This window comes from Scyliorhinus canicula, chromosome 7, assembly GCF_902713615.1.
Source record: "Scyliorhinus canicula chromosome 7, sScyCan1.1, whole genome shotgun sequence".
NCBI classification, from domain to species: domain Eukaryota; kingdom Metazoa; phylum Chordata; class Chondrichthyes; order Carcharhiniformes; family Scyliorhinidae; genus Scyliorhinus; species Scyliorhinus canicula.
This window is the reverse complement of record NC_052152.1, coordinates 21,897,441-21,923,293: the sequence shown is the minus strand read 5'-3', so window position 1 is coordinate 21,923,293 and position 25,853 is coordinate 21,897,441. Positions and strand designations below refer to the sequence as shown.

The window sequence follows — 25,853 nt, the reverse complement described above, 5'->3', positions numbered from 1 at the left end:
AGAGGCCGGCCCACCGATCGGTGAGCCCCGATTGCGGGGCAGACCCCATCGGAGGCCCCTCCCGGTGAAGGTGCGCTTCTCCCCGCCCCACAGGCCGCCCCCGACCCTTTGCACAGAGTTCCCGCCCGCAGCAACCAGGGCTGAATGGCGCCGGCGGGACACTGTCGTATCTGCGCGGCCGTTCGGTGCATCCGGGCCAGAGAATCAGCGGCCCAGCCGCGGACAGCGGCCTGCAACTGGCGCTGGCCGCGCCAAATGTGCCGCCGCAAATGGCGCCGATTCTCCGCACCTCAGGCCGGCGTCAGGGTCGTGTGGCGAGGTTCGCGCCGATTCTCTGGCCCGGCGCAGGGCTCGGAGACTCACGCCTCCTATTTGAGCTTTTCAAGTGCTTAAGTTACCAATATAAATATTCTCAGTATTAAAATCACTCCTAACAGCTCACTATGATTCTTAAGATAACATTACATGATTTTCGATTCTCACATCATGAGATCAACCGTAAAAGAAAAGTTAAATGGACCACCCAGTGATTATAAAAGTTGAAATAGTTGGGGTTTAGGTTGTGCAGTGAGTAGTGTCCTTGTCTGAGGCAGAAGCGCCAGGGCTTGATGGCCAAGGAAGGTGCGTTCATAATGCAGCCAACAGGTTGAGTATTGACCTGCAAAGTTCTTCCAACGCACACCAATGGATGGCGGTAAGAACAGGGGAGACTTTTGGTCAGCCATACTTGATGTGGAGTGGCGCCTTTCGAGCTACAAACGTCTGGTGACCAGCTAGAGAGGTATGTTCCAGGAAATAACTTGTTATAGGAACAAATGCCTTGCAGACCCCTAGGTGCAGAAAGAGAAACAAAAACAGTTTGCAGATATTTTGGCTTCCATTAAAGCATTAGTGTCAGCAAGAATTGTAAACAACAGAGAACATCATAGTGATTTGCTTTTACTATTTTATTGTTGAATTAAAACAAAAACTTGATAAATATTCACATCGCAGAAGTTTGTCCCCCTCTGCTTTATCTTTATCTAAGGGGTTTCTGAAATTGGTTTCTTTAGAAGGTCCCCATCAGTGTCTAATGCATTTTTGGTAACAGTAAGCACAAAGAACTGATCAAACTACAACATATTTTCAGTCTGTCAGAGTCGTACTCTTAATAGAAAGAGATGTCACATTGGTTACCAAGTGTAAATGTGGGTGACCAACATAGGAAACCCAATTGTTCCCCACATCCCAATCTGTGACATGTCCTCTCTGATCCTCATTTTTAACCACAGGACTCAGTCTAGGAAAGTAAGTTAAAATTAAAGTTCTTGTCCGTATCTGTACTTGTGTCAGAAATCCGTAATTTGCGGTTAGATATAATGTTGTTGATGTGTTCAGGAATCATTTATTATTGTTTAATTTGACTGTGCCCATTATGGGTGTGATTGAGTTTATTTGCTTCTTTAAAATGTACGATGTGGAGATGGATAAACCAAGGCCCCAAATTCAGCTGAAGCCCAGAGATTGGAAAGCCCTGGCCTAACCACTTCTCACCACATCTGACGTAGCCCGCATAGTGTGCCATGTAGGTGAGGGTGTTAATGTGGGCGTGCCACGCACAAGCGGGAAGGATAGAGTCACAGTTTGTGAAGCTAAATGGTGTTAAATGCTGCTTTAGTGCCCAACCTACCATTTTGAACTTTGCAGATTGCCTTATGACCCTCTCTTCAATCCTTCCACTGGAACATGTTTTCAGCTGTATGAGGGACTCCACCCTCCAAGCCCCTCCTCCTAATGCTACATATAGGCAACAGCATGGAACTTCCAGTTCAGATGCTTTTCACTTTCTTGTGTTGTTGCAGGGTGAATGGAGATACTGGCCATGATCCACTGGCCATGCTACACCCGAACGTAGCGCACCGCGGCGCAACTTGGCCCGTAACTGCCGGGAGACCCTGCTCCCGGAATCTACCCGGCTTGCTACGCTTTGTGAGATCGAACGCAATCTCGCGAGATCTCATGATGTGAAGCCCGCCCAGTGTCTCACTCTAATATACCACTCCCTGAGGTAACCAAGGCTTTAGGATCTATCCGCTTTGACTTGAAGACCTCGGGCAAGTGCCATTCAGTGCTGGTCTCTACAAACCGGGGTCAGATGGAATGGCACTTATGGAGGTCTCTCAGGGATTAGAAGCCTCAGGTGCATGCCCTCTGGGCAGTATGGCACCCTGCCCTCTGGGCAGTATGGCACCCTGCCCTCTGGGCAGTATGGCACCCTGGCACTGCCAGCTTGGCACCCTGGTAGTGCCACCTGAGTGACAGCCTGAAATTGCCATGGTGCCTAGTTGGCACTACCAGATGGCAGGTACACTGCCAACATGCCAGCCTGGCATTTTTTGTGAGGCGGTGATCGGGCCAGGGGTTGCACTGCATGGGTGTGGGAGGTGTGACCAGAGGGCCCCGTTATAGTGAGTTGTGGAGTGGGTGGGGGAGGGTGGATGTCCAGGTGTTGCGTCGGGATGCGAGAAATCGGGACACCATGATCTCTCGCTGCACTGAGGATGTATGGTGAGTGGGGCTCCTCAGTGCAGAAAGCACGGGCGCGCATTCCCTGCTGAGGGCGTATCTAACCGGATGGATGTTAGATAAAAGGATGTTTCTCGACGCAGCGAGCGCTGGGAAACACACGGCTAAATGCGCTTGCTATGTGCTTCTGTTCCATCTGGTTAGATTAGACCCACTGTGTTCAATCTTGTTGGAAATATTTGGAAAAGTTGTTGAGAGTTCAAAGGGAGAGGTACTGGACTATTTCAAGGAGTTCAGAAGAATTTGACAAAACTTTTGACAAGGTCCCACCTGGGAAGTATATAAAGAAAGCAAATGCACACGGCATACAGGGTAATTTGATAAGGTGGATTCAAAATTGGCTTAGCTGTAGGAGACAGAGGGTGATGACAGGCGGCTTGGCTTTAGTGCCTGGAAGCCAGTGTCCTGTGGCGTACCCCTGGGATCTGTGCTGTACAGACTGTGAGTTGGGGAGAATGTTCCCCAGATTATTTATGATTTCGTATTTTTGAATATATTTGGAATGAAATACATTTAAAAACAAAGTAGATTGGCAAAAAAGCATACTTACACAGGTCGCCAATGGGACTGCCTGGCAAGTTAGCTCTGTGAATGTACTTGGTTGCTGGACTGCTCACTTACTCCACTCCTCGTTGTCATCCTGCCCAGAATAGGCGGGCAGTCAGCTGGCAGCACTGTAAGTGAGGCCTGGCACTTTGATTACCTTCAGGCCTCCTTTTGTGCTTTGCAACAGGCGATTTGCAAAATACGCCCACCAGAAAACTAGCCCCCGGTTAAATTCAGGCCCAGTGATTCAGTTACTTTGTTCATTGTGAGACAAACATCCCCTTAATGTTTAACATTCCGCAACAGGTAGAAACTAATTGTTAATTGTTTGAAAATAAGGATGTCCTGAAGTGCTTCATAGCCAATAAATTAATCTTGAGCATAATTTTTGCTGCAATGTGGATAAGCACAGTAGCCAAAAATGGCAAGGCCCCACAAGTGGCCATATAGATGGCCAAAAACTGGATTTGCTGCTTTTGGTGGAATGGTAATTACTGTTCAGGTCAGTAGCGGAAGAAGTTTAAGTTTAGAAGAGCAAAGACCATGGTAAATGGAGAAAATAGAGAAAACCAATAAGTTGGAGATAGAGGAAAAGGTTAAGCAGAGAGAAAACTTGACAACAAGTTTTTTCCTTGTATCCTGCTCAGCAGTCCGAGGCACTAGAACAAATATATATATATCGTGAGGAATATTAAAATGTAAATCTTTGTAACACACATTTGATAAAGAGCTGGTAATGCTCAGTTCCAAACAAACAGGGCCTTGTGTCAGCATCATTTACATTACAATTGTGCTCCAAACGTCCTGTGAGGGAGGTTAACATTTCTGACCTAACCATCAACTCCCCAAGTCCCCTGACGGTGGTAGTTTTCTTTTCTACTGTTTGCTGCTTATTGTTCTGTGGAAGTGATTTGTTTTCAAGTTTCTCACTTGCTCTTCCTGCTGTTTTCTTGGGGGTTTGGATGAGGTGGAAAGGAAATGTGTTTGCATGGTAACAGTATATAAAAAAAATAAATGAACCAAAAATTATTCAAGGTCAATAAAGCTTGAATGGTTAAGAGAGGGCTGGCTTTAAGCATAAAGAGAATCTGTAATAAATTAAACTGTATTTGAAATGTAGCAAACTTTAATATCGCGTAACTATAACTCTTCAAATGGAAGTTCTATCAAAATGGTCCACGAAGGAATGAAAACAAAGTTCTGGAAAAATTCAGCAGACATGGCAGCATTTGTAGAGAGAAGAGCAGAGTTAACATTGAGTCTAATGGGTTTTATACTATTGAAAGAGAGGAGATCAGATGGAACAAAAGGCATGGTCAAGGATGGATTAGAGAACAGGGAAAATTAAATACCAAAGACATCAGAGTTATAGAGGTCTATAGCATAGAAAAGGCCCTTCAGTCCTTCACATCTACACCAGTCAAAGACAACCACCCAAATATTCTATTCCCATTTTCCTGCACTTGGCTATAGCCTTGTCATGGAACAAAAGGCAAAGGGAGTGATAATGGATGTGGTAAAGAAACAAAGCATAGGTCAACAGTAGGTATTAATAGCAGAATAAAGATCATTTCAGTTTGAAAGAAAAAACAAGATAGAGACCAGAGCTTGCAAAAGTGCTTGGGGCAGCACAGTGGCACAGTGGTTAGCACTGCTGCCTCACAGCGTCAGGGACCGAGGTTCAATTCTGACCTTGGGTAACTGTCTGTGCTGAGTATGTACATTCTCCCAATGTCTTCGTCGGTTACCTCTGGGTGCTCTGGTTTTCTCTCACAGTCTCATGGCCCACCTCCATGGTTCTCTCATATCTGCCACTTTAACCTATGCCACTCTGCCCACACCCTGTGATTTCTCATACTCCTATGCCACCTTATACCCTCTACTACCCCATGCCCTTTATATATCCAATGCCAACACATGCCCCCACACATTTACATGGCCATTTATAACCCATAGACCCACAATGTCAACTCATGCCAACACCTGTCCCTATCACCAGCCTTTGTCCTTACTCCACCCCCCCCCCCATGTAAATTCACCTAATCTCAATCATGAGCAAACCTCAGAAACCATCCTGACATAAAACAAAGTTATGCATCTATAGATGCTGTCACTATTTGCAAAAAACACTCTCACTGATAATAAGAATAAATACATTGAAATTTTTTCAACTAATCTCTCATGAAAACAACCATTTCACATAGTACTGTGGGTGTATGTACATCTCAGGAACTGCAGCGGTTCAAGAAGGTAGCTCACCCCCACCTTCCGAAGGGCAACTGGGGATGGGCAATAAATACTGGCACAGCCAGCAAAGCCCGCATCCCACAAAAATGACTTTTAAATAACTTCAGTATTTAACTGCTTATGGAAACAAATACTTCTGTTCTAGAAATATTTGGTAAGAAGTCTTACAACACCAGGTTAAAGTCCAACCGGTTTGTTTTAAACACGAGCTTTCGGAGCACTGCTCCTTCCTCAGGTGAATGGAGATACCTCTCCATTTGGAATTTCCATCTGGGTGAAAATGCATGCCTCTAACCTGATTCCAGAAGGCTGTCAAATGCCTGATCGGTAGATGAGGCATTGTTCCTCCAGCTTGCCCTGGGCTTCACTGTAACATTGTGGAAGGCTGAGGACAGAAGTACGAGCAAAAGGGCAATGGTAAATTGAAATGGCAAGTGACTGGAAGGTTGGTGTCATGCTAGCAGACTGAGTAGATGTGTTCTGCAAGCAGTCAACCAGTCTGTGTTTGATCAAGCACTTTATAGCCTTCTGGACTCAACATTGAATTTTACTCCAGACCATAAACTCTGCTGTATTTTGCTTTTGTTTTTGCTAAGTACAAGCCTGCATCTTGTTTTTGCTTTCAGACTGAGTGGACCTTTATTCTGCTATTAACACCTATCCTGGACATGAGCTTTGTTTCTTTACTACTTTGTATCATTACTACTCCCATTGCCTTTTGTTCTTTGACATACCAGCCTCCCCGGACAGGCGCCGGAATGTGGTGACTAGGGGCTTTTCACAGTAACTTCATTGAAGCCTACTCGTGACAATAAGCGATTTTCATTTCATTTCATTTTCATTTTTTCATTTCTTTGGTATTTGGTCTCCCCTACCTTCTGACCCACTGCTGATATTCCCTTTTGCTCCAACTGCCCCATCTCAGGCCAACATAAAACTCATCCATCGCATTTCAACCTCAATCAGGTCCAAAGAAGAGTCACATGGACCTGAAACGTTAATTCCATTTCTCTCAGGCAGCAGGGTGGCGCCGAGGTTAGCCTTGCTGCCTCATGGCACCCAAGGTCCCAGGTTCGATCCCGGCTCTGGGTCACTGTCCGTGCGGAGTTTGCACATTCTCCCCGTGTTTGCGTGGGTTTCGCCCCCACAACCCACAAAGATGTGCAGTGTAGGTGGATTGGCCACGCTAAATTGCCCCTTAATTGGACAAACTGAATTTGGTACTTGAATTTTTTTTTAAAACCTCTATTTCTCTCTCCAGACCCGCTGAGCTTTTCCAGCATTTTCAGTTTGTATTTAAGATCACCAGCACACACAGTATTTTGCTTTTAATTTAGCCCAAGAGAATCTTTGAGGATTAAAACTCATCAACAGTATAATAGAACCAGACACTTAGTCAGAAAATTCATCCACTTGTGCAACCTCCAATGTCATGTTGTTAGGTGACCATTTTACAAATGATTAGTTGTAGTTGAATTAATGGTGACATTCCTGAGTGACGTAGATAGGAGCGTTTTGCTCACCTGCAGCACACCCCGCCACACAAAGATGCATTTTAAAACAGTAAGCTTACTCATTCTTTTGAAAAGTAAAATGTGATTTGCAGATATGTACAGTTTTTACAATATTGCTCATCTTATCCATGCAAGACCATAGTAATGGGAGAAAACTAGTCCACAATTTTCCCTCTGTGTACCCGGACAGGCACCGGAATGTGTCTACTAGGGGCTTTTCACAGTAACTTCATTGCAGTGTTAATGTAAGCTTACTTTTTACAATATCGTTTAAAAAAAATATAGCGCACCAAATGGTTAATCAGAATATCTCAATCTCACCATAATAGAAAATAGACGGTTGGCCACCAAGAATTCAATGAGATTTTTAAACAAGCCCAAGTGAAAGGTCAAGCTCATTATTGCTCAGGGTGTGTAGAGTCAACAATGTGCAATACCAGCCAGATTTGAAAGAGTGGAGGATAAGGGGAACAAAGAGGTTGTGGGTTTTAAGGTCTGTCATATGTGGTTGGGTTGAAGGAGGTAAAGAAGTTGCACAATTTTCAGCTCCTGAATAATTTGGAAGAGGATATGATGAAACTCGGGTCAGGACCATAACAAATTTGTTTCTTAACAATGAACCGTAGGTCCAAGAGGCTGCCAGTTTTAGGGTTCCCAACCCTCCAGGATTGGCCTGGAGTCTCCAGGAAGTGAAGAGCAATCTCCGGGGCCCAGCTATGTACAACGCTGGAGAAAAATCATCAGGACATCAAGAAAGATTGGGTTTTTTTGACATTTTCTTCGAACATTTCTCTTTAGCAGATTTGAAAATATTGGGGCTGTTTAGCTCACTGGGCTAAATTGCTGGCTTTGAAAGCAGACCAAGCAGGCCAGCAGCACGGTTCAATTCCCGTAACAGCCTCCCCGAACAGATGCCGGAATGTGGCGACTAGGGGCTTTTCACAGTAACTTCATTTGTAGCCTACTCGTGACAATAAGCGATTTTCATTTTCAAAAATATTGAAAATGGGGAAGAAAGATTGTTTGGCTGACAGTCAACATCATCCAATTGGGCAATGAGTCTTTTTGCTTTTAAATTGGCAGAGGAATGTAGGACGTCACAAGGATGAATGTTTTTGGTCAACCAATGGCTGAAGGGAGGGGTTGTGGAGGTTATGTGATGAAAGTTCTGACAGCATCGGGCACAGCAAGGCAAACCAATACCTGAGTAGGGGCGCAGACCACCATCGCCAACATGTACCCAATTAAGGCCGACCCAATATTGTGTCCAGTTCCTGCTGCTCGCTCTACGGAAGCTAATTCATAAGCCATTGACCAATCTGTTATGAATATTAATGCATTTGTTTTGACACTTTTCTTTCATTTGTTTAAGTCAAAGCCAGAACCAAAAAATATAGATAAGAAATTCTTGATTCTCAAACCATCTGACTGAAGGTTAGCTTGTATTCATTTGGTGAGTGGATCGACTTTTGCTGACCGTGAATAATTGTATTTTATTGTTTAATAGAATTCTTTGAGAATACATTTTTTCCATTAATATTTAGGTTTTACGATCTGTCAGTGTTAAAGATTTTGCTGGGATGTCAGTAACGTTAATAAAATAAAAACAACTCCCTCTCGAGGACAAGCGAAAGACATTGACATTATGAAAACCTGACATTTACTTTCCACTGGAATGTGTGTCAAATTACTTGTGTTTCAAAATGTGGCGAATTAATAATGAATTATCACCTGCTAATTTCTATTCTAGCCCCCTGTTTCTTTGATGTGTATTGTTAAAAACTGCCACATCATCTGTGGCAATGAAAGGTCAGTACTTAACTTGTGTAGATAATCTAACGCATAACAGCTGACGTTATCAGTGCATGGTTGGCTATATTTAAAAATATATATATTCTGATCTGGTTACAAATCATGAGAGAAGATCAAGCTGTTGAAGCATCCAACCAGGATCTTAAACTCTTTTATACCCATTGTTATAACACCCTGGGCCAGGGCACGGTCAATTGCAGTCCCACTTAGCACGGAGTTGCAATACAACTGAATTAACCAATTTATTCTTAGAAAAATGCACAAAGTCTTTGGCACTTGGCAGCCCAATAATTACAGTTACCAGGTTTGTACGTTTAAACACAATTACTTTTTATTTATAACAAGAACTATAATGACATTTTCAGCCAATGCAACAGGTTAACTATTATTTGATTCCTAATCCCCCACTTTAACTTGCCCCCCCCCTCCAATCTCTACACACACACACCCACACACACACACATATACACATAAGACAGACAAACACAGAGGGGAGGAGAGGGGTGAAAATCACAAGTAAAAGAAAAAAGAGTCTTTGTTTCAGATAATTGTTGTTAAGCAGACTGTCATTCAAAGTAAGCTTTCAGATCCATGTCTCTGTTTGTAGCCTATAATGATTCCATTGTAGATTCATTCAGGTCACTGCAGTTTCAGAAATACAGCAGGTCACAGAATTTCTGGAGAAAACATGAGGGGGAGAGAGAGCAGGTCCTTACCCTGAGTTTCCTGGATTTAAACTGAGCTCCTTGGGTCTCTGAACATCAGTCCACTCAGGCAGGGTCCAATCACCCCCTTTTTACCTTGCAGAATACGGCCTTTTGGCCAATTCATTTGAATCCCTTATTCTCTCTGCTGCTTGTCCATTATGCACCCATGGATCAAAAGTGAAAATAGCAAAAAAGGAAAGGCTGGTTTAGCACACTGGGATAAATCGCTGGCTTTTAAAGCAGACCAAGGCAGGCCAGCAGCACGGTTCAATCCCTGTACCAGCCTCCCTGCACAGGCGCCGGAATGTGGCAACTAGGGGCTTTTCACAGTATCTTCATTGAAGCCTACTCGTGACAATAAGCAATTTTCATTTTTTCATTTTCATCAGGGAATGAAAAGGAAGAACCCTTACGCCATGAACACATTTTTATAAAGTTAATCTCATAGTCTCATGGGGGCAGCACAGTAGCACAAGTGATTAGCACTGTGGCCTCACAGCGCCAGGTTCGATTCCCCGCTGGATCACTGTCTGTGCGAAGTCTGCACGTTCGCCCCGTGTCTGCATGGGTTTCCTCTGGGTGATCCGGTTTCCTCCCACAGTCCAAAGACGTGCAGGTTTGGTGGATTGGCCATGATAAATTTCCCTTAGTGACCAAAAAAAGGTTAGGAGAGGTTATTGGGTTACGGGGGTAGGGTGGAAGTGATGGCTGAAGTGGGTCGGTGCAGACTCGATGGGCCGAATGTCCTCCTTCTGCACTGTGTGTTCTATGTTCTTCTATGTTGTCTCAGTAGGAAACTAAATTGCAAGAAATATGGTTCATAGAGAGTGCTACAATGTTTAACCCTGATTCTCTTACTTGCTCTCTCTATCAACATGGATTGTAGTGCTAATTCTTGTATATACAGGCACATAATGCAATTTAAGGTCTTCCAAGTATGCCTCATTAGCCATTTCTCTGCAAAACATGGGTCGTAATGGTTTTCAGGCAAGGAATGGATGATACAGTTGGTTTGAGCCACCGTACTAATGTTGTTCTTTCAATTTCATTCCTGGCTTCCTTAAAGCAACAACCCAGAAAGAGAAATTAAACTTAAAAAAAACTTAAAAGATACTTGGTCGGCAGTTTGTTGATAAGATAGTTGAATCAGCAGCTAATTAACACCGAATACTTAGATTTAGTGTCTCGCTAATATCTTCCACGCTAAAGTTTATAAAAAATTAAGCAATTTTCAACAATTCAGCCCTTGTTTGAAGACTTTTAATTTTTGCTTACTGCTTGAGATCAGTGATTAACTGAAGCATGATCAGAATCTGTGAAGGTTATATCCCTCTTAGGGATTGTTATGAAACAATATTCACTGAAGTCTGAGAGCAGACTGATTGCAGCTTGTCTTTGTTTTCAAGCTAACTGTTCCATGATCTTCCAGTAGTATACTTTGGAAGGAACGGTGGCAAGAGTGACACCATGGCGGTGGTTAGCACTGTTGCCTCACAGCACCAGGGACCCGGGTTCGAATCGAGCCTTGGGTGACTGTGGAGTTTACACGTTCTCCCGTGTCTGCATGGGTTTCCTCCGGGTGCTCCGCTGTCCTCCCGCAGTCCAAAGCACCTTGACCCTTGCCTTCAGACCATGGAGGAGAATGATCACCAACAGTGAGATTTTACTCTGTCTGCTCTGTGTGTCATCATGTGCAGCTCATGGAGGAAGCTGCCTGTTATGGATGAGCTGAACCAGCACTGTGTTCACATTGTGTGTAAATTGGCTGACATGTTTACCCACAGAGGGACTATAACCATACTTCCAAAGCCATCTTGAAAATATGATAATGCACTGTCTAAAAACAGCTTTTCCTCTTTCAGAAGTTAGAAATCGGAGCAGGCCATTCAACCTCCCAAGCCTTTTACCTGCACAGTTTTGACCCACGTGCTAGAGATGCCTTTGAGACTGATGTATTTCCGCCACATCAGAAAAAAGTGGAGTGTCATCTTAGAAGTCATGGTGCTAAACGTACAATAACTCAACACGGTTTGACAGGAGGAATGAATTTGTCATAAATTTAGTATTGGAACAGAATGATGTGTTTAGCTGGATGATGTGAAAAAGCTTTTGGCTGATTGCTCGCACTGTCTGGAATGCCCTTGTTTGATATCTCTGTCTCTCTGGCCACCTCTGCCTTTCTCAAGGGCAATTAGGGGCAGGCAATAAATGCTGGCCTAGTCAGTGAAGCCCAGATCCCTTGAATGAATAAAAGCAAACTCCTTTTGAACCAAATTCTCTGTCACTCCGAATTGTTCCCTGAGTATCCTTGTCCTTATGGCTATTGATGAAGTGGTTTACTTTCTTTATCTTTGATGCGTTTTATAAAGATAAGTTGCTGCTGACATTTGTTAATATCCTTGCCCAGGGTTCAGAAACAGAGCAGGAAGAATCCCAGTGATAAAGGTCCATAATAATCTGAAGGAAATTCTCCCATTCTTTTACATTGTGAAACCTGGTGAAGGATGCAACCTAGGCTGAAAATAATCGGTTGGAAGGCAAATTAGGTTATGCATTAGTGCCTGAAGCTTGGTTTCTGAATGCTGGAAGTTTGTAAAAGGAATAGTTTTGGAAGAAAGAGTAGGAGATTCTAAGTTGTGCCTTGATTTCCACACACATTTTCTTGTAAGTGTTTACAAAACATATTGCAGGAGTATTACTTTGTGAAATAGCCTTGTGCAATTCAGGTCTTTACCTCAGAAAGCAGAACACTTTGAAGAGCAGACATTTCCACATCACTAATGCAGTCTCCACCACTTAAATCAGGCAATTGTTAAAACGGGCAATTAGTTTTAACCAATTTCCATTATTGTCAATCAGCTTATTAATTTCAGAAACAAACTGCAGCTCTCTGCGTCGTTACACATCAATAACATAGAACATAGAACATTACAGCGCAGTACAGGCCCTTCGGCCCTCGATGTTGCGCCGTCCTGTGAAACCCCTCTAAAGTCCCTCTACACTATTCCCTTATCGTCCATATGCCTATCCAATGACCATTTGAATACGTTTAGTGTTGTCGAGTCCACTACTGTTGCAGGCAGGGCATTCCACGCCCTTACTACTCTCTGAGTAAAGAACCACTCCCCCACACTATCCCCGTTACCCCATAACCTCTCCTAACCTGCACATCTTTGGACATTAAAGAACAATTTTAACATGGCCAATCCACCGAATCTGCACATCTGGAGGAAACCAGAGCACCCGGCGGAAACTCACACTGACACGGGAAGAACACACAAACAGCACACAGACAGTAACCCAAGGCCGGAATTGAACCCGGGTCCCTGGCGCTGTGAGGCAGCAGTGCTCTCCACAGTGCCACCGTGGAACATAACGTGACATTATTTTGGGGGAAGGGTGCCTGCTTTAATTAAAAAGGAAAATAGAAATGTACACATACTTCAATGGCAGGACTCTCTGATCCCCCCGCCGGGTGGGAGAATCGCCGGGGGTCGGCGTGAGTAACGCCCCTGCCATCCTCCCAATTTCCCCCCCCCCCCCAAAAATCGGCCCGGTGTGAGTTGTGCCGCCCGCCTTGGTGGGGTCCGATGCGACTGAATGTGCGCCGGGGCCGTCCGAATTCTCCGGCCCATGGTGGGCCGAAGTTCCGCCCGTCTGTAGCTGGTCCCACCGGCGTAAATCAGAGTAGGTCCCTTATTGGCGGGACCTGGCGGCGCGGGCGGGCTCCGGGTTCCTGGGGGGTGGCGGGGGGGAACTGGCCCCGGGAGGTGCCCTCACCTGGCCCGCGGTCGGGGCCCACCGATCCATGGGCAGGCCTGTGCCGTGGGGGCACTCTGGGTGCGATTCTCCGCTCCCCACGCCGGGTGGGAGAATCGTGGGAGGGCCGGGCAACTCATGACACGCCCCCTGGCGCCCCCCGCGATTCTCCCACTCCCCGCTCGGAAGAATCGGCGCTCGCCGTTTTTCACGGCGACTGCCGATTCTCCGGACCGGATGGGCCGAGCGTCCTGCCGTTCGCGACCGGTTCACGACGGCGGCAACCATACCTGGCCGCTGCCGTCGTGAACATGGCGCCAAAAGCTGGATTGAAGCTTGTGGGGGCGGAGAGGGGAGTGAGCACCACGGCCGTGCTCAGGAGAAGACTGGCCCGCAATCGGTGCCCACCGATCATCGGGCCGGAGTCTCAAAGGGACGCACTCTTTCCCCTCCGCCGCCCTGCAAGATCAAGCCGCCACGTCTTGCGGGGCAGCAGAGGGGAAGACGGCAACCGCGCATGCGCGGGTTTGAGCCGTCAGCCGTCGTGACGTCAGTCGCTCGTGCGGGTTGGAGCCGCCCAACCTGCGCATGCACAGCTGATGTCACATAGGTGCCGCCGTCGCGTCACTCTCAGCGCGCCGCCCGGCGGCCGAGAGTTACGGAGCGCCTGTCCTAGCCCCCCGGGTGGGGGTGAATAAGGTAAGAGGAGCGGCCTCCGAGGCCGTCGTGAAACTCGGCCGAGTTCACGACGTCCTTCCCGATTTTTCACGGGAGCGGAGAATTTCGCCTTCTACTCCTCTGCATCGACCACTGTGGTCCTCCGCGATGGCCGATGCGGAAACGAAACCTTCCCGCGCTTGCGCGGGGATGACGCCAGTATGCGCTGGCGCTCCCGCGCATGCGCCGACACGCATCGGCCGGCGGAGGCCCTTCGGCACATGTTGGCCTGCCGCCAAGCCCCTATCCCAGCCGGCCGGCGGGGCGCCAACCACTCTGGGGCGGGCCTAGCCCCTGAAGGTGCGGAGGATTCCACACCTTTGGGGCAGCCTGACGCTGGAGTGGTTCACGCCACTCCATCCTGCCGGGACCCCCCGCCCCGCCGGGTACGGGAGAATCCTGCCCCCTGCCTTTCAAAATCTAAGGATTAGGGTCTGATCGCCTCTCATCGCCTCCCACTCTGTGGACTAGCGCCAACATATTGTGTCACAGCTCAACATCCCCCCCCCCCCCCCCCCCCCCCCCAGGATATCATGGCCCCTCTGCGACCAAGGGTTGAAGGTTACATACAGATATCTACATCATCAAAGTGCTGGGGCTGGGATGTCTTGGAGTGCCTGTCCAGTCAGTACAGGCGGGTGATGTTGACTTGCTGTGAGGAATGGTCTGTGATGCTCCTTAGCTATTGCTTATGTCTGACTCCAGTCTGTCTGAAGCCAGCACGCCGACCCTCTGGCTCATGTGTGAGTGAGGTCCTGCCCTACTATCCTTTTCCTTTGGCTCCAGAGGAGGATTAGGGGTGAGGGTCTGGGATTCATGTCTGAGTCCAATACTGCAAATGAAACATTTGCAATGAGTGGGTCAAGCCTTCTGCCTGACATTAAGGGCCAGTGGAAAGAATTTGTTCTAATGGGAGGAGCGCACTGCCAATGGGAGGAGGGTTCAGAAATGGAAGGCTTTAATGTGGTGAGCAACAATACCACTTAATTAAGTGTCAAGTGCAGATTTAACAAGTTATCATTACCCCCCAACTACCTGTGCCTAAACTCATCCGTGTGCACACTGAGCCCCTACAACTCTTTAGCCTTGTGAACCCTCCCATTACTTCTTGATGTGTTCCCAGGATGCACATCTGAGGTGGAGGCAACCTGTTGCCTTCCATGCCCTGTTGCCTGAGGTATACTTGGTGGGCGTCCTCTGGAGGGCTGGGACCTGGAGGGTGGCACTGGTGTTGCCGCGTTACCCTGTTTGGCCCACTGAGTGCCTGAGTTATGCTGGTCTCAGGAAGGAGGACTCAGATTGGCTGGGCTCTCCTGGGGTATCCTGGGTAGAAGGCCTCAGGATGTGCTCCAGTGGATCTCCATCCCTCCTGGTGCTCTTGGGCCCCCCGGTTTCCTCCATGGGATGGAGGAGCAGCTGGAGTGAGCTCCAGAAACCTCAACATCATCTGACTTTGTCAGTCCAGGAGGCCCACCATTGTCTGCACCATGGTGTTGAACCCTTCAGCCATGGTGATCAGGGACTGAGCCATGCCTCAGAGTTCAGCAGTCATGGATCTGCAGTCTTGCCCCAGGCTTTCCACCACAAACACCACCTATGCAGTGTTGGCCTGGGTGCCATGCATTTCTAGCAATATATCCTGCAACAGAAGGCTTTGAGACTCCTCTATTCAGCCTCACTTAATAGTCGCTGACACTCCCTCCTAGTATTCACGGCTCTGCCTTTGCATCTCCAGAACTGAGGGATGAACGTGTCCAGAGGCATGACACCTGGCTGATGTTCAGCGGAGCCCTGGGACCCAACAAATCCCCAACTATCCAACCCCACGGACATTAATGCCTCCACCTGATGTGCATCAGAAGCTGTGTCATTCTCACCAGATAGTGACTCAGAAGCCTGACTTCTATGTTCACCCACCGATGTGTGTATCTCTGCACTGGTGACAGCTGTGATGCCTCTGTCCTGTCCTTCTCCAGGAGATCTCCTCTCAGGTGGTGTCGAGGGTGGGCGGTGGGGTAATGCTGGTGGACGCCCCAGGCTCTTTAATTGATGTTGCTGCAAGGCAAGGGACATGGTTTTAGTACAAGGCCTGGTCAAGGGTTTGGATGACATAGAGCTCACTTGAGACTCGTCACCTGGATGAAGGTTCATCCTGGATAGGGGCTGTTTAGCACAGGGCTAATTCGCTGGCTTTGAAAGCAGACCAAGGCAGGCCAGCAGCACGGTTCAATTCCCGTACCAGCCTCCCCGAACAGGCGCTGGAATGTGGCAACTAGGGGCTTTTCACAGTAACTTCATTTGAAGCCTACTTGTGACAATAAGCGATTTTCATTTCGTTTTTTTCATTTCAATGGCTGCTCACTTTTCTGCCACAGGCTCACCCCATTCTCAGAGCAGGCCCATCCCCGGCCCTCTCCTGTGACTCCAGGGCTCTCTTCTTGAATGGAGAAGAATCCACATTCGGGCATCCGACCATCCATCTTCTCTCACTCGTGGCAGTTGTGGGTGATGTTTTCCTGCAGGACCACAAATGGGGATAATGTGAGCTGGATGCCTGGCAGGTCAAAGGTTGATACCTGGCACGTGTGGGCACTGTGCTTAAGCACAGCTGCCATAATGAATGCTGAGGCGGGGGGAGGGAGGGTTGAGGATGCTGCTTGGTGGTCGGGTGCTGGGGCCCTGCAAGGTGGTGGGATCGAGGTGACATTCTGGGGTGTGATGGAAGGTTATAGTGCAGAGAGGAGACCGAGGGCACTTACCCTGGCTGATTGGCATAAGTCATTAATTTTTTTCATACACTGAACGCTCACCCAGGCTGTTGGCATTGACCAGTTCTGCGACCACCTCCCAAGTGGGATTTGCCACCTTGCTGGAGGGCATCCTACTGGAACACGGGTATATTATTGTCCGCCTCTCCTCCATAGCATCCAGCAAATGGCTGAGGGCCCCTTCTGAGAATCGAGGTGCAGGCTTTTTTGGCTTGAATGACAGCAAGTGCTGTGGAGCCGTTTAAATGCAGCAGCCCCTTGATTGAAATGCTCAGATGGTCCAGGGTGGATGAATCAGATGCTTCACGTTTCAGTCATGGCACTTTTCATGTGGGAAATTAATTTTTCCAAAATGCTTGAAAATTGCAGAGTGGATCGTGGCAATGGGGCCGGAATTGCACCGATTCTTCTGTTGAAAATGACACGTTGCTATTTGTTCAGAAAATTCCACACCACGTCCCCCCCCCCCCCCCCCCCCCCCCCCCCCCCGCCCCCGTCACCATGGGATTTAGTCTCAAAATGGGAGAATTCCACCCAACAATTGAGGAGGAACATTATCCCAGTTTTTCAAAGTGTTGGCAGGCATTAGATGTACATCCCTTTCACTGTCACTGCATTAACAGACGAAGAATATCGAGGCTATTAACTTAAAGACTAAAGGGCAGCATATTTTATAGACTTATATCCCAAACAATAGCAGTTAATGGTTAGCTTCTTTTAAAATAGGACGAACATCTGCTTGGTAATAGAAGTCAAGGTATTTTATAGAATCATTCTAGACTGAAATGGAATATGATAGATTCGATACTCCTGGAGTCTGGATTGGGTAGGAGTTGTTATCATTGGAAGGAAGCCTGGCTGTGTTCAATTGTGAAGATGTCGGATTGGGTAAATAATCTGCAGTTTTGCTTGATTGCAATGAATATTCAGGTTGAAGGATTTCTTAAAAATTAAATTAGAATGCGGCAGGCAGAGGCTTTATCTATGTGAATGGTTTTAACTGGCACAACATCAGTTTTTTTTTAGCAGTGAGTCTATTCCACACTCTACAAAGATAAATAAATTCAAAATCTCAAATGTCATTTTAAGTTTATTTAAAAAAAAATAAATATGCTTTGAAAACTTTTCAAAAGCACCTCTACATCATAAATTGGATCTTATAAAATGATATTGGAGCATAAAGGCCTGCCTCCTTGATAAATAAAAAACTACGATCCAAAGTTTAGGTATGGAAGATCTGAGTTTGCCTGGGCACTGATTGTGTTGTGAGGCATAATTGTTTCAGGATCGGGGATAACTAGCACTTAACTGGATAGTACAAAATATTGCCCGAAGGTGGGAGAGCCCAGGGTACCCAATACTGATTGAGGCTCAATTGATAGCATTGCTGCCTCTGAATCAGAAGACCCACTTCAGGACTAAATCATGAAAAATCAAGGCTGACACTCCAATGCAGTACTGAGGAGCTGCTGCACTGCCAGACTGCCAGACTGCATCTTACTCTGTCTTCGCAGGTCAGCAAAAAAGACCAGCGAAGTTATCCCTGGCATGTTAGCCAAATTTATTCTTTGACCACCATTGGAAGAACAGGTTATTTGGCCTTTATTACGCTGCAGTTTGTGGAAGCTTGATGTGTGCAAAATGACTGCCACACTTCCGAGATTACAATAGTAATTGCACTTCAAGTTGACTTATTTAGCTGGAAAGCACTTTGAATGTACAGTGACCATGAAAGGTGTTATAGTCACGGCGCCGAGGTCCCAGGTTCGATCCCGGCTCTGGGTCACTGTCTGTGTGGAGTTTGCACATTCTCCCCATGTTTGCGAGGGTTACGCCCCCACCACCCAAAAGATGTATAAGGTAGGTGGATTGGCCATGCTAAATTGCCCCTTAATTGGAAAAAATGAATTGGGGCTTCTACATTTATAACAGAAAAAAAAAATGAAAGATGCTATATAAATGCAAGTCCTTCTTAACGCCGTAGTTGGAATTCACAGATTGTTGCGATTCACTTTTCCCCCGTGGGGTCATTACAATGAGAAATCCCGTGCGGGATTCTCCGACCCCCCGCCGGGTCGGAGAATCGCCGGGGGGGGCATGAATCCCGCCCCCGCCGGCTGCCGAATTCTCCGGCGCCGGAGATTTGGTGGGGACAGGAAAGGTGCTGCGCCGATCGGCGGGCTCCCCCCGGCAATTCTCCGGCCCGCGATGGGCCGAAGTCCCGCCCTTTCTATGCAGGTCTCGCAGGCGTAAATTGGAGTTGGGCCCTTACCGACGGAACCTGGAAGCGCAGGCTGGCTCCGGGGTCCTGGGGGGGACCGCAGGGCGATCTGGCCTCGGGGCCCAGGGGGGGGGGGGGGGTGGGGTGCCACCACGGTGGCCTGGCCCGCGATCGGGGCCCACTAATCCGCGGGCGGGCCTGTGCCGTGGGGGCACTCTATTTCTCTGTGTCAGCCGTGTAGGCCTCCACGATGGTCGGTGCAAAGGTGAACACCCCCTGCACATGTGCGATGCTGATGTCAGCAGCTGCTGACGCTCCCGGGCCGGCTGGCGGAGTCCATTTGTCCCCGGCTGGCACTGCGCCAAAGGCCTTCCACGCTGGCCGGCAGGGCGCAAATCACTCCGGGGCTGGCCTAGCCTCTGAAGGTGCGGAGGATTCCGCACCTTTGGGCGGCCCGACACCGGAGTGGTTCCTGCCACTCCACTGCACCGTTTCTGCCCGCCCCGCCGATTCCCGGAAAATCCCACCCCCCAATGTAACTCTATAAGGAACACTCAGACAAAACAATTTGATTCATAGTTCTGCTCTGTTCTCCTTCACAGTGGGAGATCTTGCTGTTTTATTGTTAACAGGAACGTTGGTGGAGAGAATTGGCAAATTGAATGATCTTGGCCACAGTTGGTTGCTGCATTTGATAAATTTTGTTCCACAACAGATTTTCCATTCCGGCCTACTTATTGAAAACAAGGTGGGAATTAGGTGTAATATTTCACACTCTTCTGGGACAGAAAGAAATGATTTCATTCAGTAGACCACCGATACTGAATGGGAGGGTGTAATTTATAACAGAAAGTTGTATGTCTGGAGCACTGTTAACAACAGTAAAAGATCCAACAGCACCTTCACAGGAGTGTTATCAAACAAATTTTGGCATTAAGTTAGGGAAGGAGATATTAGGCCAAGTGACAAACAGCTCAGTCAAAGAGGTAGTGTGGTGATATGATTTGCATACCTGTCTGCCATTGGGGCAGAACACCGGCTTACCATTGGCCCTGGTCGGTCATGTGCCTCTCGACCGATTGGCTGAGTTAACCACACCTCCTTGCCGAGGTATAAATAGTCAAACGCCCGGCGGTCGTCCATTTTATTGTAGACAACCGCAGGGCTAAGTTCTAGTTTATTAAAGCCTAACTTTTGTAAAGCAACTCGTCTCTCGTGCAATTGATGGCACATCAGGTAGGTTTTAAACACGTCTTAAAGGAGGAAAGGGAGGTGGAAAGGGGAAATATTTAGGGAAGGAATTCCAGGCCTTAGGATCTTGGCAGCTGAAGGCACAGCTGCCAATGGCAGGACAATTAAAATTGGGGATTTTACACGAAGGTCTGAATATTAAATAGTCCTTCAGTCTCTGTAGTCATTCTGTCAATGCGCTCTAGATTCTGTGCCACAATCATGTTCATGATCTGCACTGGTCACTTGCAGTTCCATCTTACCCTAACACCATCCCCACTTCTGTTGGTCTGGGGAATCTGTCAATTGCTTTTAGAATATCCTAATCAACTTTATTCGTTGAGGTTCCCCTGTTAGGGTGCCACATGTTAACAACTCCAAATGGTTTTCAAACTTTGTTGGGGAACATTTGGGAAACCTTTTTACAATACAAGGATGTAGTGATCTAATTTGACCTGAAACACAGTCCTGGGTTGTAAAAACACCATTGCATTGTTTGCGCTTAATATCGTTATCACAAAAATCACAAACAATTATTCTGGTTGTTCTGTTCTCGGGTGTTGGACACCATTTGTTAGGTCTTAATGAAGCCTTCATAGTCGTAAGTAGGTTAACTGTTATGTATTCATTAACTACGCGAATCTATGCATGTATATACAGCAAAGGATTCAAGTTACGAGCTGTCTCCGTGCTTGCTTGTGCACACAGCATTGTCCAACACTAGACTAACTCCTAAGCGGGGTTCATGTGCACTCTTACTGAACTGTGTGGGTGATGCTGTATTTAGTCCTGCATTAACCCTGTGATGACCCTTCCTTTATTAACCCTTCCCATAACCAATCCAACCAATATTTACACTTAATATATGTCTTATAATTTCTTTGGTGAAACACTACAGCTTCTTGTACAAAGTCTGGCTTTGAAAAAGCTACATTCTAAACTGATCTCAATGGTAACAAGCTGTTGCCTGAATTATACTGTAATGATTGTTTTGCTACCAAACAGTATTTTGCGATGTGCTCTTCAGAGTATAATCAGATTTGTTAAATTAACACCTATGTATGTAGTGCTATTTACTGCTGTAAAATAACATTTATGGAGACAGGTGATAATGTAATGAACTCCCATTTTCCTTTGTATCATTTTGTTCAATAATTTTGCAGATAAGTTACTGCTATTACTCTTGCCTGAAGGATATCTAATCCTGAATGAATAGTGATAGCTAACATTTTCCAATGGGCATTATCACATGCTCATAGTAGCTGGAGAAGGAGTTTAAGAGCATTTTCTTATACTTCTTTAGATCTTTAGCTATCCCCTTACGCCATGCCACACATCATTCTCCAGACAAAGAAACCAGAAATAGAAATGGAAAGTGCGAGAAATACTCAGCAGGTCAGGTAGCATCTGTGGAGAGAGAAACAGAGTTTAACAGTTTCAGGTCAATGAACTTAGTTCAGGAAACCAGAGCCTGTTCAATGTTAAACGTGACTCTATACCTACTGTCTAAGAGGTCTAGAGACCAGATTGACTTCTGAGATTATTTGTTCCTTATGTGTAGTACAAGAGATTGACAGGATGCTGGTTCTGAGGATTCCGAACACAGCAATTTTCTGAACTCAACTGAGTTGTCTGTTAAGAGAGGCAGAGATAGTGCAGAAAAATCAGTGAGCAAGTTAATTGAGGTTACAACCACTTACCTCTGAGTTTAATTCTTGGAGCAGACATAGGGGCGGGATTCTCTAATAATGGGGCTATGTCTCCCTCGCCGGCGTGAAAACCGGCGCCACCGGAGACGTCTCTGCAACTCCAGCCGGCGGGGAATGGCCCGCGCAAGTCCACGCATGCGCGGAACGGTTGGCGTATTCCTGCACAGACGCTGGGGTTCCCTTCTCCACGCTGGCCCCCGGGGCAATATGGCGGAGCCCTACAGGGTCCGGCGTGGAGTAAAGTAGGCCCCCAGGGAATGGAGAAGCCGGCGTCGGGGCAGCGGGGCGCGATTCACACGGCCCCCCTGGGGCTTCTCCAACCCGGCGCCGGGTCGGAGAATCCCGGCCATAGAATCCATGGTGGGGAAGAAAGGTGAACAGAAATGGAGCAGTGTTGCTGAACAAATTGATAATTGAGGGAATGTCTAAATTTCACACTCAATGTGACATTATTCATTTAATAAATTAAGAGTACCCAATTCTTTTTTTTTCCAACTAAGGGGCAATTTAGCGTAACCAATCTACCTTCCTTGCACATCTTTGGGTTATGGGGGTAAGACCCACACAGACACGGGAAAAATGGGCAAACTCCACATGGACAGTGACCCGGGGCCGATATCGATCCAGGTCGTTGGTGCCATGAGGCAGCTGTGCTAGCCACTGCGCCACTGTGCCGCCATTCACTCAAACTGACATAGCCACAAATACCTATTGAACCTCAGGAACTCCATGAATTGCTCCCAATCATCAACATAAAAGTGCAACTTAATACTGATCATTTAAAGTTGGCCCTTTTGCATTACCAAATTTGAGTTGACCAATCACTGGAGTTTACCAATGGAAGTGAAATAGCATTAAGTTTCCTTTATGAATCTTTAATATTACATCATCATAAAGTGCTAAACTAAGGAAGAAAATGATAGTTCAAAGGTTTAGTCACAAATTGAAGTCCTAAAATAGGCTGTCAATTTGACCTGCATACCTTTCTTTCCCACAGGAAGCATTATCAGTAGTCAGCGAAGACCAGTCCTTATTTGAGTGTGCCTACGGAACACCACACCTAACAAAAACAGAAATGACAGCTTCTTCGTCAAGTGACTATGGGCAGACCTCAAAGATTAGTCCACGTGTTCCTCAACAAGAGTGGTTGACACAGCCACCGACGAGAGTGGCCATCAAAATGGAATACAATCCTAACCAGGTCAATGGATCCAGGTAATGATCTTGTGCCGGCGACGTGATTGAAGCTGCAACTTTGACACCATGCACCAGATAAGAAGTTTCTAGAATTTCTGATATTATAGAATTAGACACGTCTTTCACTTCTGGGGATGGTATTTGAAGCCAACCATTGATTGATGTGATGGAAGTCTTTCTAACTGCCAAATACAAAGGTCCTGCAGAAATGAGTTTGGTCACTCTCCTCTAGTGAGCATGGTCCACAATGCCAATTGATTTTAATGCTGCCTTAAATTGGCTGTCTCACTCAGGAGGCGGAAAAAGGAAGATTAGTGTGCAAAAGTCGGAATCAAGATTAACGGTTGAGGCAGTCTATTGAATTAATAAGAAAATGTTTTCAGGGCTGTGCTGAAAGCCAGTGGGAGAGTGAAACTAATTGCTATCAATGGCAGGATGGAGTGAATGTCCTGCTCATTGCTGTACAATTCGATGACTGTGCTTCACACTGACATTAGGCTCTTGAAATGTAAATGATTCCATCCCTCCTCACTGAAGTTCCCCATCTGGACAAGCAGCAAAATGTGGGAATATTAGTGTGAAAATGTGCAAATATTGCTGGAAGATAATTAAACCATTTTTGCAAGAGACAGGAAGTGAGATTAATAATCGAAACCTTCCAACTAACCAATAGTTCAACAATGCAACCTCTTTAATGAACAATTCCCCAATTCTTTTCTTTATATTTTTTTATCAACTGGAATAAATGAAGGGTTTATGGCTTCCCAATCACCAAAGCTTGATTGCACGACCAATCAGACTGGATCTCAAATATAGAAAACTTATTTGAGTCCAGTCCTTGAAAACGTGTTCCTCTGATTTGGATAATTTAAGATTTTCAAGCATTACAATGAAAAGTGAAGGAAAGTTTATGCCAGATCTTGCTTTCCTTGCTGAGTGGTGCAATTATGGTCCAAAATTCTATTGTTGTTGAGATTCTCTGATTCCGCCACCGGTGCCCCTTGCCCGTGGGTTTCCTGGCGAGGTTGGTGGCTTCAATGGGAAATCCCATAAGCAGTTTACAGCAGCTCAGAATACTTATAATTCTAAAACTTTTTCAAATTCTAAAACGATCAGTGATAGTGAGAGGATGTGAGGAGGATCAAAAGGAGGCTAGTGTTGGTGAGAAGGTGTGAACTGGAGGAGATTGATGTGTTGGGCAGGCTGGGTCGATGTGGGCTGCACTTGATGCAGTGTAGCGAGAGACAGACCTCCAACACTTGATAAGATGCAACACAATTGTATTTAACCTCGTAACTATGATACATGTTTAACTGTGGGTAAACACTATGCTGACTTGACTGGAGACCTGATACTAGCCTGACCAGACTTACTAGCTACCACATGGGGTTTGCACTGGCTAGCTCACGAGTTCTGACTGTCTCAGAGGCTGGGTCCCGAGAGAGCGGGAAAACTGGTGCCCTCTGGCTTTATAGTGGTCGTGTCCTGTCTGGTGATAGGCTGCTCTGTTATGTGTGCTTACTGGTCATCCTGTGTGTCAATCACTGCCTGTCTGCACTCCATTATATACATAAATGTATATTATGACAGAGTTTACAGAGATCGGGAGGAGAAAAACGATGGAGGGTGGTGTAGCTGAGAAAGAAGGTTTTGAAATCACCGTGCCCAAGGAGCCAGTGAAATGAGATTGTTCGAGAGGACATTCCATAGGATAGGAGAGTTTTGAATGCTGTAATTCTCAAACGCTCAGTGACATGGACAACTGCTACCAGCACAGATGACAAACCCAGAACAGGGTAGCTCTCTTATTCTGATGGCTCAGATAGGAATTACACTGTCTCCTGCATAACCCCAGTCCTGTAGCAAACTCAGAGAGTGCCCTGTTCAATTGCCAGTGCTGCATGTTCATATCTCACCTTGGGTATTGATTTTTGCTGAATGGCTTCTGCACCTTGGTGTCAGTTGGATGGCGATGGGAACACAAAAACCAGCTTAAATTCCAACCTCGATTGTCATAGAAACATAGAAAATAGGTGCAGGAGTAGGTCATCCAATGGGTCCTGTAGGTAACTGTATAGATGGGAGTGCAGCAAAGCGACAGAATCAATGTTATCTCCTCCGAATGACCCGTTAACCAACACTTGGTCCAGACTCATTAACGGAATTGTGGTTTGGGAGGGAAAGATGATCAGTGGCTATGGAACAGAATTGCTCCTCCAATCACAGGCAATTTCCCGCCCACGTATGCTGTTGATAGTCTCGCGAGTGGAATAATCTGTGATTGGAGGAGCGGTGAGCAGTGGGAAGGTGAGTGGCGTTGCTCAGCCTGGCACCTCAGCACCGGAGTGGCAGTGCTGAGGGATCCTGTGGGGTGGGAGAGGGGGTGAGAGCGGTTCTGAACCGGAGCGTCTGTCTGGTGTGGTGGGGTGAGGAAGGGTGTGTGTGTGGTGGGGGGGGGGGGGGGGGGGGAAGAGTCTGTATGGAAACGTCTGTCTGGTGTGGGGTGGGGTGGTGTGTGTGGTGGGGGGGGGGGGGAGAGGCTGTAAGGAAGTGTCTGTCTGGTGTGGTGAGGTGGGGTGGTGTGTGTGGTGGTGGGGGGGGAGAGGCTGTAAGGAAGTGTCTGTCTGTTGTGTTGGGGTGGGATGGTGTGTGTGGTGGAGGGGGGGAAGAGGCTGTAAGGAAGTGTCTGTCTGTTGTGTTGGGGTGGGATGGTGTGTGTGGTGGGGGGAGGGGAGAGGCTGTAAGGAAGTGTCTGTCTGTTGTGTTGGGGTGGGATGGTGTGTGTGGTGGGGGGGGAGAGGCTGTAAGGAAGTGTCTGTCTGTTGTGTTGGGGTGGGATGGTGTGTGGTGGAGGGGGGGGG

The 25,853-nt window shown here is 46.8% G+C and overlaps 1 protein-coding gene across 5 annotated transcripts in view; it reads left to right on the top strand.

The window, feature by feature from the left end:
• The window catches only part of erg (ETS transcription factor ERG), a 311,232-nt gene that overhangs the window by 204,294 nt on the left and 81,085 nt on the right, over positions 1-25,853 (top strand). For 4 of the 5 annotated variants that reach the window (XM_038801502.1, XM_038801499.1, XM_038801501.1 and 1 more), the window contains one exon: positions 22,793-23,010. The exons of the other annotated variant lie outside the window; for it this stretch is intronic. In XM_038801502.1, coding sequence (XP_038657430.1) covers positions 22,793-23,010 — 218 coding nt within the window. The remainder of the gene's footprint in view (positions 1-22,792; positions 23,011-25,853) is intronic. 5 annotated transcript variants of the gene reach the window in all.